The following is a 14,458-nucleotide window of genomic DNA, read 5'->3' as shown; positions in this document are numbered from 1 at the left end:
CCCTTTTTCTTGGCAAAAACCATCTACATGCAGAAATGGAAGCAACAACTTGGTTCATGCATGTTTGAGTGACATAAAATTATGCCAGTGCTCTGCATGGGAGCATGTTTCATACTCATGTACTGTGTCAATTTGCAGAAAGACAGTTAAACTGATTTCCTAATTAGTCTTCTGTCCAGTTAATTAGTCTTTCACAGAGCCACAACAAAAGAACACATTTAAATATGGCTACACATCAGAAAATAGAGAAGAGAAAGCTTAGGTCAGTGTCTGAAACGAACTCTGAGGAACAAGCAGGCCCCTTAGAACCCCCAAAACACATACATAAATTAACACCTGGACACTACTAATACGCTTCAATTTTGATAGCAACTTATGGAGAAGCAATTTTTTTTTTCCCTCTGTAGGAGCTTAATATAAATTCATCCCCCATCACTTCACTTGTCTACATCTTCATTTCTCAACCTTTGCATATTGGATGTTTCTTCCTTTTATACCACTCTTATTTGTGTCATCAGTGAAATACATATATAAAACCCATCAAATACATAAAACCATTCTATAGGGCATAAAGATGGACAAAGGGAAAGAGATTAAAAGAGTTCTAGAGAAGAATCACCTTTCTTGATCGAAGCTTAGACTTGGATACCTTTTTTCTGTTCTCTGCTCAGATCTGAGCAGTAATATCCTTTTTGCCAAAACCTTCCACAATTCCAAGAGAAACACGACAAATCAGAACAAATCAGCATTATTTGGTCCTAAGCATATAACTTATACCTGGTATATTTTAGAAACATAAAATTATTTAAAAACTGACAAACTTTAAATTGTTCTTTTTAAGTGTATACTTTACCTCTCTTTCTACTTTGTCAGTCTCATATTTAAAGACTTGTTCTCTTAAATCAGTACACTTGGCATTTAATTCCTTGTTTCTCTCTTCCACTAGGTAAACTTGCTTTTCAGTATCAGCTCTGAGTTTGTTGAAAATATCATTAAACCGGTCCTGCACATCATTCACTACTTTTTCTTTGATGATCCCCTTGTTCTGCATATCTTCCAGTTGCTGACGAAGTAAAAGGTTTTCACTCTGGAGCTGGGCCAATCGCTCCTGCATGGATTCCTGCTTTATTATAAGTTTGCTTACTTGATCTTTCTCAAGTTGTCGAGCATGATCGCATTCCTTTGCCTGACACTGGGCTTGACTTAATTCTTTTTGTGTCATTTCTAAAAGCAATGTTTTTTCTCTGAGCATTTGTTTCAACTGGTGAAGCTCATTTTCTAGACTATTAGCTTTGCTTTCAGCTTTACTCAGTTGCTGAGACAAGCTCTTGTTGGTTTCTCGCACATCAGAGAGGTCATGATGGAGCTTTTCTTGCAAGCGAAGCCATTCATCACGTTCTCTCTGAAATGTTCGTTCGACATCACTTTTTGATGACTGATGACGTTCAAGTTCTTGAACAGCAGTGTTCAGGCGGGAACGAAATGATTCAATTTCTGTCTCTAGTCTGTCTTTGCTTTCTTTTGTCTGCTCAAGTTTGGAAGTTAGCAATGCAGATTCTGTCTTTAATAAGTTCAGCTGTCCATTATACTGAAAAACTGTTTGTGTTAAGGCTTCCTCGTTCAGTTTAAGTTCCTTTTTGAGATCTTCATTTTTTTCTTTCAAGGTCTCATTTTCCTCTAAATATTTTCCTTCTTCCTCCTGGTGCCTAAGTCTTACTTGATCAAGTTCTAGTCTTAGCATAGCAATCTCATCCTGTAGTAACTGATTTTTGAACAACAGATCCTTTTCTCTCTCAGTGTCGGATTCCTGAATGACAAGGAACATGAATAAATAGCCAGTTGGGAAATGAATCTACAAAACCATTTCAGTATCAAACTGTGTTTTAACATTTCTAATACTGAAGCATGACTTCAAAGATGAGACTGAAATTTCAGGTAACACATAAGCTGCTCTATGAACCCATGCAGCACATGTACAATGTATGCACACACTGAAGTGTAACATACCCTTAAAACCTAAATGAACATCCCAAATATACAATGCCTTTTTTTTTTTTCTTAAACTAGCAACCAAATAATAAAATTATTTTAAATATCTCAAGTATAAAGCTTTTAAAATGACAGTGCTTTCTTGTACGTGCAAGCCTTTAAAAATATTCCCTTTAAGGTTAATTTAGCTGTGTTACAAATCTGGTAAAAACAAGGCTAAAAAGGGTATTTTCCTTCTGGGATATTTAGCAAAATTGCAACAAATAGAAATGCTACCTTTCATCTTGTATCATTTGTCAAATGTCTTCTTAACACTTAACTTCTGTATTACTGAAAGTTAGCTATACAACTCAATCATCCCTGGAACGCAATAGTCTTCATGTTTTCTGTTTATTATATATATAACTTTTTTCCACATAAACATATTCACCCTGCATTTACTGGGCAGCACAGCCAAGAACAAATAATTCTTCCAAGCACTGCACATTCTTAGTAAATTCAGTAAACTCTTTTCAAGATTTTTTTTTAATACGGGGTTTATGATTGCTTTTTCTCCTCCAATTATTCTAACTCCTACAGAGAGTTCAATTCATTGGTGATATTCCTTCATAAAATTTTAGTATGTGAAGGTAGAAAAGGAAGGCATACTTGAAGCAAGTAAGTTTGATAAGGGTATAAGTAATTAAAAAAAACAACCAAGTAATGGGAACACAAAGAGTGAGCGTCAAACAACTTTCTTCCTGGTCAGCCTTGACGTAGGTGGCTAGGTGTCTCACTGCTGGAAACCTTAAAAAGTAATGATAAAATGTCTATGAAATGAAAAATAAGAGATAGCTTAAGAAATGGGGTAAATAGTGTCTTCTGTTAGTTTCCTACTTGCACATGCAATTCGGGTACATATAGGACTGATGCTGCTTTCTGGAAATTTTAAAGACATAAGGGAAAACACAAAAGGTATTTACACAGTTAAGTTACATTGGTAAAATGTAAATAATCTGTCAAGAAGCAGAAAAAATTATATAAGATATATTATGACTTTAGAACAAACATGGTAAAATTTAATTAATTAGAGAAAAAAATCTGCTTACCTCTGAATTTTTTCCTATAGTAGTTCTTGTCTCTTCTTCTAGTTCCTTCTGTCTCCAAAGGTGGTTGTTCAAAATTCCTTCTTGCAGGGCTCTGGCACTCTTTTCCTGAGAGAGCTGTCTCTGTGTTTCATCACGCTCTTCTTCAACCTACAGTAATACAATTAAACTACTTGCATCTTGAGAAAAATCAGAGCTAGCAGTATCTTCCCATTCTCCTTTGTATTATTTCAAATATTTTTGCTTCCCCACAGTTATGATAACCCACCTACAAATAATAAATTTTAATTTTCTTCAGAAAAATTAAGAAATAATACAGACTGTTTTGTAGTAATTTAGAAAAATAACTCAAAGTCAGGCTTTGCCTGAAATACAAATGAAACCTAAATTTTGAAAAAGGAGAAAATGAATCATGAACTTGCAAAGAAGAAGAAGGGAAAAAAAAAAAAAGAACAGTCCATTTGTGAACCAACTGTTCTCAACTGTCCTCAAAATTTGGCAATAGTTATCCAATGCCTCTTCCATGAAGAAAGTACCTCCTTCTTTAGGCATATCGGAATACAATGCCAATTAAAAAGCAGCAAAACATAAGATGACAAGTGTTTAACTCGTTATTTAATATACCTGTTTCAAGAGCTTTCTCAGTGTTATTAACTCCATTTCTAAATTCCTTGAGTGTAACTCAAGTTGCTGTTTCTCCTCCATCTCTTTACAATATTGCTCTTCTTTCCTTCTGAGTTTTTCTCTTGTTTTCTCATATAGCGTTTCTACTCTGAGCCTCTTTTCCTCCTCTTGTTTCAAAGTAAATCTGGGATTTAACAGAATATTTGAGAAACTAAAGCACTGATATAAAAAGTAGATATTTCACATTCTGAACTTGCAGAGACAAACCATAAAAATGTTGAATCTTTTCAGATTTCATACTTTTACTGTAATTTTTAACTTTTTAAAGAATTCTAACTTCACTCTATTATCCATGGTACCAGTTGTACAAGATATGCAAATAAACTGTTGAGTGATTTATCACTTCTTTGTAAGTAAGTTTACATAGGTAAATACACAGTAGTATGCACATTTCTATAATTCTTCAAAAAAATCATCTTCATATTACAGTCAGTTCATTCGAAAGGAGTTTGTTGTCTTATCAGATCAAAGCATCATAAGCTTTTACTATGATTAATATACATTTTCTTAATATGCTGAGCATTGCCTACATATTACAGATTCAGTGATTGCAAGTAATACTGATGAAGCAGCACACCACTTATCTATGACAGACCCAACAATTTTTTAGCAAGCCTTCTGTAAGTCTAAAACAGCTGATGACCATAGGAAGAGCAAGCAGTTTCTATTTACTCAAGAATGAGGTCAGTGTTCAAAAATAGATTTAGAAATGCATAAGGTTTAAGCTTAATACAATTAAAAATAGTTTTAAACCTCAATGGATCTACATCTGGGAGAAACAATACCACTTTAATTTTGAAGCTAATTTGTAATGAAAGCCTTAGGGAATGTCAACTTATTTACTATCTGAAACAATCAACAATAAGCACAAACATGCTAAAAAACAGTCTGTGGTGTGTCCACAGTACCCAAACAAGAAAGTAGTTTTATTTTTGATAATTATTTTGAATATTTTTTCTGATATCCTTACAATGGTCAACAAGAAAAAAAATCAAGTATTAACATAAGGAGAGAGCTGCCAATTAAAAATCTGCTTTAGAATTCTGCAAAACAAGTATCAGCAACCACTAATAAATTATTTGAAAGATTGACAGTAATATTTGTATTTGAATGGTTTATATTGCAAGGAAAAAGTTTTATATATAATTTTTAGTGTAATTTCACAAAAGTATAGCTTTTATAAATGTAAAGTTAATATTGCTTTGAGAATTTATTTAGAACAAAAATATTAATTCTTTGTAATTGATAGATATTTGAGAATTTTGAAAAATGGTTGGAGTTAAATCCAGGCCAAGTTGTCTTCCTCATAATCCTCTTCCACGTACTGGGAGGTACAAATCCTCGAAGCTCAGTTCCCTCAGCCTGTCCTCACAGGGCTGGTGCTCCTGCTCCCTGACCAGCTTGGTAGCTCTCTGCTGAACTCACACATATCAATTAAGATCTCTCTTGTACTGGGAGGCCAAAAATTGGACCCAGTGCTCTAGACACAGTTCAGCAAGTGATGAGTAGGGGCAGACAATTGCTCCCCTCCATCTCCTGGCTCTGCTGCTCTTAATACAGCCCAGAATGCTGTCGGCCACCTCAGCTGCCAGCTCATGCTGGCTCATGTTGAGCTTGCTCTCTGCCAAGACTGCCAGGGCCTTCTCAGCAAGCTCCCCAGCCAGGCCATCCCACGGTACATCATCACAAGGGGATCGTCCTTCCCAAGTGCAGGGCTTTGCATTTGTCTTTGCTGAATTTCATATGGTGCCACTGCTGTCTGAAGCGATGTCAACAGTGATTAAAAACCTCACACCATCCAGGTCTAGTTCAGGAGTATGGGGGAAGGGGCAATCTCAAATTTGACCTTTCAGATAAACAAACAAGCAAGCAAACAAATGCTCTAAGCTCTGTTCTAAGTTGCATTCTGTGGAGTTACCAGAATTCCTAATATTATACACCAACAGAAGCTGCAAAGACAGAATAAAAAAAAAAAAAACCTCTCTCAAATAAATCTCTCTTATAAACCTCATTTCATTTTCCCACATGTACTCTCTTGTTCTCTTCTCTTGCTATTAAAAAAAAGTTAAAACAACATCCAGAAGATTTTTCATGGAGCTAATATCCAGGCATTTTTTCCCCCTGACATGCCTTTATAACATAACTTGCCCATGGGATTCAAAAAACCCCAACCCAAAAGACTAGAAACTTCTCATCCTATTGCCCGTACCATCAGCACCTTCTGGAACATGAACACTGACAGGATAACACATTATCAGAACACAAGGTTACATACTTAAGGCTTTGGATATCACTCTTCCATTCCACTTCTTGGTGAGCCAATATGGACTTCAAATCTCGAGTCTCTTCCGCTATTAATTGTGACTCCTCCTTTTCACTTTCCAATTTCCTTACTTCTCTCCAGACAGCTGTATACCGATTTTTTTCATGTTCTATTATCTGTTCATATTCAAGAAGTATGTTTTGAATTTTCAACAAAATAGCAGAACCTATTTTGAGATAGAAAAGACACAAAGCTGCACATATGCACAAATACTTTCCAATGTATAAATTATTTAATGCTTTGTTGTATTGGGTGTAGGTGGTAAAGTTTTGGTAGTGGGAAGACTGCAGGTAATGGGGAGGTCTCTCTGAGAAGAGGCCAGGGGTTGCCCTGTGCCAGACACAGCCAGTTCCAACAGACCCACTGCAGGGCACAGCTGAGCCTCTCAGCCATGCTGGTGGCACCTCAGGGAAACGTATTTAGGAAATGGTAAAAATGCCACACAGGCAGAGGAGAAGGGGAAAAGTGTGAAAAACAGCCCTGTAAAAATCCAGGTCAGTGAAGAAGGAGGGGGAGGAGGCGCTCCAGGTGCCAGAGCAGAGATTCCCCTGCAGCCCATGGAGACACCATGGTGGAAAGGTGTTTCCCTGCAACCCCTGGAGAGGACCATGCTGGAGCAGATATCCACAACACACAGCGCTGTGGAGGACCCCATGCCAGAGCAGGTGGATATTTCCTGAAGGACCTGCATCCCATGGAGAGCTCAGGCTGAAGCAGATTTTCCCTGAAGGACTGCAGCCCATGGAAGGACTCACACTGGAGCAGGGGAAAAGTGTGAGGAAGAAGGAGCAGCAGAGTGAAACTGCTATGTCCTGACTGCAGACCCAGCCTCCCTGGGCTGCTTGGGGAGGGGTAGGGGAGTTGGGAACGAAGGAGTGAAGTTGAGCTTGAGAAGGGGGTGGTGGGGAGGTGTTCCTTTAATTTTTTTGTCTTTGTTTCTCACTGTCCAAATCTATTTTAATTGGTAACAAATTAAGTTAAATTTCCTGAAGTGGAGTCTGTTTTGCCTGTGACAGTAACTGGTAAGTGATAGCCCTGCCTTTATATTGATCCTCAAGCTTTTTCATCCTATTTTGTCCTGTTGAGGAGGGGCAGTGAGAGAGCAGCTGGGTGGGAGTTTGGCCTTTAGACAAGGTTAACCCTTGCCTAACAAAGTTTTAGCATAGTTTAATAGACATAGTAAGTGACGCTTATGTTTATATAATGCTATGTGTATATATGCAAGTATCTTATGACAGTTGATTTTTATATATATATATATATAAAAGCAAAGCTGTTATTTTGCTGTACTATTTGTCATTAGCTATGGGGAGGATATAATATAAAGAGGAAAAAGAAGATCTTGACAGCTTTTGATGACTGCATTAGAAGGAGCTGAACTGTACTTGGCAAGAACCTGCTTCTCCAGCTCTGACTAGACAGAGAACCAATGATAAAGGCAGGCATATTTGCTGACAATACAGGCCGACATCTAAGGTTAGGTGAGATAATTTCACATCTTTTGAGGGGGATCTCTAATCATAAAGAAATATTAGATGAAAATATAAAACTAAAATACCTAGGAGTGCATATAAAGAAATCATGTATTAAAAGAGGAACTTGTAACAGCTGAAGACAAAGTGACTTGAAAACATACCCGTATGATCCACGCTAAGCTGTTCTAACAGCAACATAGCCTCTTTGTAGGTTGAAGTTGGTAATTCAACATCCTCTGAAGTTGTGTCAGAGTGAGTTAAATCAAGATCATCAGTTATATCCATTTGTATGCCGACCTACAAACAATACAGTATTTTCTGTATACAACTATATAGTATTATGCATCATTACAAATGCATGAATGATTCATTCTCTCATTCACAGCCTATAGATTTGGCTCAAATATGATAAAGTTGCATACCAGCAGCAATTTGTGCATCTGGTTGATCACTACATAAACACTGTTCCCATCTAAGTGATTAAAAGCTAATACAAACTATTTATCAAGAAACTAATTTTACAGTACCTTGTTCTTTTCACTCCCTGTTTTTGCTGCAGGTCTGGAAAACAGAAATATATTTCAGTACTGGAATCCTTATATGGCATTATGAACAATATCTAAAGTTGCTCTGAAAACTTAATTTCAGAAGTGAATTAAACTAAAATTTAATGTAAGTATTTTGTTGGATGTAGTTGAAGACTAAAAAAAGATTGTGTACTATTATGTCTATTGGAAGGCTATTTTTTCTGCAAGATACTAAGCAAATAGTTGAAATAACTGTTCTCTGCACTTCACTCAAAATGATAGGAATCTTACAGCTACAGATATGTAGATATACACATATAGAGTTATGTGCATTCCCTGTTTAATATCAGAGGTTTAGCTCTCTTCAGAGAATCCTTCTCTTACAGGTCAAAGAACCATAATTTTGAATTCTCTAATGTACTGGGTCTGGCTGGGATGGACTTAATTTTCTTCATACCAGTGCCCACACAGTGCTGTGTGTCAGATTTCTGACCAAAACAGTGTTGATAACACACCAATGTTTTAGCTATTGCTGAACAATGGTTGTACAGTGTCAACACCTTCTGTTTCTCACTTTGCCACCCACACAAATAAGTTCGGGGTGGGCAAGAAGTTGGAGGGGACACAGATGGGAAAAAAAAAAAAAGGGAGGGGGCAGAAAAAACTGAGATGCCTGCAGTGAAAGAGTAATTTTGTTCTTTTATAAGTCTCTCCTCTCCCTTTTTAAAAATATGAAATATATATATATTTACGCACACACTAGGTAATTCAGAATTCGTGCACATCTGACCTTATCATTAACTTGGCTAGTATGTTCAAAGCACTCTAAGCAAAAAGGAAGTGTTTTTGAACACAAAGGCTATCAGGTAGTGTTGTCACATGAAAGAACACAAGAATCATTGTACACATCAGGTTTACAAAACTTACCTTTAGCTTTCAGGTTCAATTTTTATCATTAAGTAAGTTTTATTTATAACATTCCTTATATTCAGTACCTTCCTTCATCTTGAGATGTTTCACTGAAAGTGCTATCATCCAGTACTTGAAAATTATTCCCACTGGAAGAGCTCATCTGCTGATTAGCCTTCTGCTTTGAAGTCTGTCTTTTATTTTTCTTTGCAACTTTGGTATTCAGGGCAAATTTACTACATTAAACAGAAAGAAAAAAAAAATCACCAATTAAGTAGCTTTACTTAAAATATTTCTGTGAAACAGACATATTTAAGACGATGTCCAGAAACAACCGAGATGAAAAATATCTGTGATAAGACACAGACTTTACTCCAAAAATCATGGAAGATATGCAAGTATTTAAAAAATCTTCCCCTAGGAATGAGGGGGAAATGTGGAATCTGAGATAGATTCAAGGTAAGCTGGAACATATCTAATATCCCCATTAGACAAAGTAGCTAGAGCAGAGATTCCTTTGAAGGGCAAACAGGAAAAAACTCCTGCTTGGGGTTACATAAAAATATCTGTGCCTTCTTCAAACTTACGATATTACCAAACCAAACTCAACTTTTCCCTTTTCCTGACAATGAGCATCTGAACTTAATGAAAACACCAACTGCATGGAGATCACTAAAATCACCTAGAAAAGGAAGAAAGCAAAGCAAACTGCAAGTTCCTACTTCCCCTCCCCTCCCCCCCCATGGCCATTTCCTACAAAAATAACTGTTTTTTCTAGTCTTCAATTCTGGTTTTGAAGACCTGTTTTGCCTCAGTATCAATAAGGAAACCCACAGGAATTTGGTTTCTCTTTTTTTTTTCTTTTTCTTTTTAAAAAGCAGGCAATAAATTTGAACCTCCATTATGAGCTTAGTTTTTTCAAAAAAAATTTTTTTTTTCTTAAATGTTTGAGAAGCAGCGGACTACTCAGTATGACTTTCAGCATTGAGGAAACTACTTCAACTACTACAACACTGGAAAACATAAGAGATACTTAAGTAGTACTACAAATAAGAATTAGAGATTATTTCCTTAGTTTACCCTTTCATCGGCATTTTAATCAATTTTGATCTCTCCTGAGATGAAAAATTATTTTTGTCTTTTTCTTCTATAGTGTTTTCACTCTCCATTTTCAAACAGTCATTCTTCCTTAGAGTAAGCTTTTGTTTCATTTGCTGATTAGTAACGTCACCTGCTGGTGTATTTAATTTGGCAAGATCTTCCTGTTTTGCCACCGCCTCCGTTTTGAGACATCTTTGTTTGCCTTTTTCCTTCTCAACCTACAAAAAGAAAGTTAAGCTTCATATACGTCTCAGTATTTCTAGAAGAGAGAAACACCATATCCAAGATTGAATAATTCAGGGTTTACCTCTGAAATAATGTAAAATGAAAAAAATTTTAATTCACATAGAGAAGCATTTTCACAAACTTACACTACAAAGTGTATCAAGTCATTGAAAATACTTTGAATTCACTCATGATTAAAGATATAACAAACACATAGCCCTTAGAAAGAAAACAATAGTGTATCTTAAAACATGAACAAAAAAAAAAGTGAAAGCATTACTGATGGACAAAGAGTTAGAAGGACTGCACAATGTTAGTTGTAAAAACACAGAAAAAAGATCAAATGGAAGTGTGCTAGGCTTCCTTAATTTGGGGACAGGGGGGAAGGGAAGAGATCACAAACCCACAAGCAGGAATGGTTTCACAGCAAACAGGAATTTTAGTGAAGGGCAATGAAGACACACCATGCAGAAATCACAGCAAATGAACAGATTAGTCAAGACCCTGTTCAGAAGCTATTTTCATTCTTTGATTCAGAATCAGAACTGATGTAATTGTGTGCATTTCTTTTTATGGCAATGAAGTGATAACTACTTACACTGGAACTGAGTGCCACCTATTGTTAAACTGGAACAACAATGCATTCTGTGTTTTCCAAAAACCTTCTAATTACATAATGGGGAAAAGGACAACTCTCCACTGCTCTCTTTATTCATAAGTACTGTATTTCCATTAAAATAAAAACCAACTTGCACAAAGCATCTTCCCTTAATGATGAATAGCTAAAGTGAACAGGACCATTGATATGGAGAAAGACTAAAGATTAAGGAGTAGCAGGTGAAGTTCTACCTCTCTTTGCAGCTGTACCTTCTCTTTCTCCAAAGCCAGGAATACTATTTGCAGCATTCCTACCTTACTCTTAAATCTTTCCATATCTTGCATTAATTCTTCATCAAGATTCCTCTTCAGCATGCCACACGATTGCTGAGCATTTGCAAAAAGACTGTCAATTTCTGTTTCTCCTATTTTATTATTGTTGATAAGGCAGTCCCTGGGAACATCATCATTAAATCCAGAGTCTTTTCCAAGTTTCCCTTCTGTTACAAAAAGTGCATTTTCATCACTTGTAGAAACAGGTCTTATTTTAGGAAGAATATTAGAAACGTCATCCAAAATACTTGTTTTTAAGCTATGTCTCAGGGAGTATTCAGGATTTCCCTCTACGTTTCTACTACTTGCATTTTCATTCTCTTCCATTTCCATAGTAGGCATTTTATTTTCCTCTCCTTTTGCTAGAAGCACCTTTGTATTATCTGCATTGTTTGTGCTGTCCTGTTCATCTGTACTCCAGGTATCTTCCATGTTTGCATTTAAGTTACTTTGATCAGGAAGGACACCAAGACTTGGAATTACGATTTCCATTTTGGGTTCTTTTCCACCTAGCATAATTTTCATATCTCCAAATTCACCTTTACTTTTTAGCTTGTTACTTGATTCTGTTGCATGAGATGAAACAACACGAGAACTCTTCAATTCTTCACTGAAGCCATCTTCTGACATTTCTTCCACAAGACAAGTAGTTTTCCCAGTTTCATTAATTTCACCAAACAGCTGCTTCAGCTCTGCTGTAATGTTTTTAAAATTTGTTTTCAGTTCCCTTTTCTCATTTTCAACCCACATTCTTTCATATCTTTCTTCCCAAGGTTTTGGACTTAACTGCTTGTTAGCACTGTGTGATTCCTCATTTTCTGCTAGGGCTTCCTGATGTGAAATTTCTGCTTTGTCAGTCTGATTTTCATGTGCTGTTTTTTCTATCAAGTTGGTAGTTTCTAAAATATATTTATCCTTAAGTAAACAGGTACAGACAGAAAGATTACCAAGAAAAAGGAAGTTACAGTTAATCTAGGTAATTTCTGTTGCAAACTCATCCTATATAACAGAAATAATAGAAATAAGACATTTTGAAAGCAATTGTTTCTAATAAAAATCAAGGGGTACTAAAAAGGTTCACTGAATCATCATTTTCTTAAAAATAGAAGGACTTACTTGAGAGACAACAATTTTCTTAGTTGAGATTTGTCTCGACATTAAGGTTGCTTTTACCTTTTAGCCTGCCTGCTTTCTGTAACTGGTGGCATTTGTCACAAAGCAATTTATTTTTTCATGTTTTATTGCTTTAATACCATTTTTCATTACAACTGCCTACATTTTCCTACTCTCCTTCCTCCATCATTCTCTACTGTCTGGCATTTTACAGTCTCCTGCCAGCTGAGCTAATACAATGTGAATGAACATGACAAGCTTTCACTGTCCACCACAAAGAGAATTGTCTAAGTTAGGACTATTTCTTCACCCAAGACTCAGAAATATTAAATTCCATTCCAAGCTCCAAAGAAAAGCATTTATTAGGGAAACCTGTCCATTCCTTCCCTTATCCCAAAAATCAGGAACCCAAGGTTGTATGAAAACTGTACCATGCCTCAACCCCAAGCAGTCTCCTCACGTCCCTGACCCCATGCTTTGTTCCTCAACAGTTCTAACTTCTCCTGTCCTGTGTCACACTCCTCCCAACATGCCTCCTTAGCTTGTGGTCCCTTCCAAATAGGGCCTACAGCCTTGGTGTTCCAGTGGGCTAAGACCATCCAACTCCTCACTCTCTTTTCTTGTTAGCCAGGCCCTTTTCTCCCTCTGCAAAAATTCCTCCTTTCAGAACAGGGAACAGAGCTCCTCACCCAGCCACCATCTGTCTCAGCCTCCCCATTCCCAAGTTCATTGCCCAACTACTACCACCTTCCAATAGGCTTAAGTTCTGTGCTCTGCTTGTTAAAATTAAGCATGTCCCTGTTTCATAGTGTCTGGGTGTGGGGTGGAAATAATTCACTCCACTGTGCCTTGAGGTGTTACAGAAGACTCCATATCCCTCTATCCAGCCCTGTCCTGTATGCCCAACACAAACAGGATGCCTGCCTTATTCCCCCCTAGAATGCCCTCTGACAAAAACCCTTTTCAAACATTAACATGGCCAAACAAGGGTATATTTTGCAGAGGCAGGGAAAGCATCAGGAAGGTCACCAAATTTCAAGTTTTTTTGTTTGACTTTTCTCTTACAAAGGGGAAGACTGGGCATGTTTAATCAAACAGATCACCAGATTATAGACAAATCTCCCTCTTCACTTGAATGTGCATTCTGCATTTGATTGCACTATTTCTCAGAACTGCACAAAAGGAAAGACACTGGTCAAAATTTAAGCAAACCAGCTGGAAACAAATCAGCATACCAGCAAGTATCCAACATAAAGACAAGGATTTTACCCACCATAAGAAGATTGCATCCAACTTTACTTCAGACTATAATACAACCTTCATCTACAGGACTCTCCCTTTAGTATTATTCACTGACTGGTAAGTTTTCTTTACCTTAGTGTATGATACAATTTACCAGTTCAGACTCTAATTCAAAATATTTGGTTTTACGTACCCGCACCCCATAGTTTTCAATGGCATCCTTGATGTCTTCTTTTTCAGCTGATGACGACATATGAAAGGTAGATCCTGAGCACTCACCTACAGTGAAAAAACACATATTTTTATAACCAGCATGACTTCGTACTACTTAGAGTGCATCTTGAATCATCGTATTTGTGAGAAAAATCTTAAAAAATAACACATCCCCTCACATTTGTGAACTAGAGAGAAAATTATCATAATACAGATTTAAGATGCATCTGTGTGAATTCCCTTCTTCCAGGGCATTTTACTTTTTAATGTATAAAGGAAATTTGCTGAAAATAACTATAAATGGTCACAAATAAACCATTCCTGTTTCTTAACAGGGCCGGGGAGACAGAGAGAACACACTGTGTGCCATGCAGTAACTAGCTACATTCCTCCAGCAATTTTAATTTCCCTGTGTGTTGTGCACAGAAAATAACGAACAACAAAATTACAGGCTTGAAATCTTTAAGGCCCCAGCTTTACTCAATGCATGAACCAAATCTGTCTCTAGACATGGATCTGGACTGAGTATTTCAAACTGCTGCCTCATCTGTTGCAGAAGACATGGATGGAACACTGGATGAGAAATAGGTTTGTGAAGTGTTGAGAAACAACCCGTGATCCGGATGTTTCACTTGTACCATT

The 14,458-nt window shown here is 36.8% G+C and overlaps 1 protein-coding gene across 5 annotated transcripts in view; it reads right to left on the bottom strand.

The window, feature by feature from the left end:
- The window catches only part of ANKRD26 (ankyrin repeat domain containing 26), a 63,073-nt gene that overhangs the window by 21,990 nt on the left and 26,625 nt on the right, over positions 1-14,458 (bottom strand). For 3 of the 5 annotated variants that reach the window (XM_072861243.1, XM_072861252.1, XM_072861261.1), the window contains 10 exons: positions 13,797-13,882; positions 11,168-12,163; positions 10,073-10,311; positions 9,079-9,228; positions 8,084-8,117; positions 7,718-7,853; positions 6,034-6,247; positions 3,699-3,882; positions 3,078-3,224; positions 854-1,807 (listed from right to left, as the gene is read on the bottom strand). In XM_072861243.1, coding sequence (XP_072717344.1) covers positions 854-1,807; positions 3,078-3,224; positions 3,699-3,882; positions 6,034-6,247; positions 7,718-7,853; positions 8,084-8,117; positions 9,079-9,228; positions 10,073-10,311; positions 11,168-12,163; positions 13,797-13,882 — 3,140 coding nt within the window. The remainder of the gene's footprint in view (positions 1-853; positions 1,808-3,077; positions 3,225-3,698; positions 3,883-6,033; positions 6,248-7,717; positions 7,854-8,083; positions 8,118-9,078; positions 9,229-10,072; positions 10,312-11,167; positions 12,164-13,796; positions 13,883-14,458) is intronic. The other 2 variants (XM_072861270.1, XM_072861278.1) reach the window with 1 other exon arrangement.

This window comes from Ciconia boyciana, chromosome 1 (genome assembly GCF_034638445.1).
Source record: "Ciconia boyciana chromosome 1, ASM3463844v1, whole genome shotgun sequence".
NCBI lineage: Eukaryota > Metazoa > Chordata > Aves > Ciconiiformes > Ciconiidae > Ciconia > Ciconia boyciana.
Note: the sequence above shows the minus strand (reverse complement) of the source record. Positions and strands in the feature narration are given on the sequence as shown.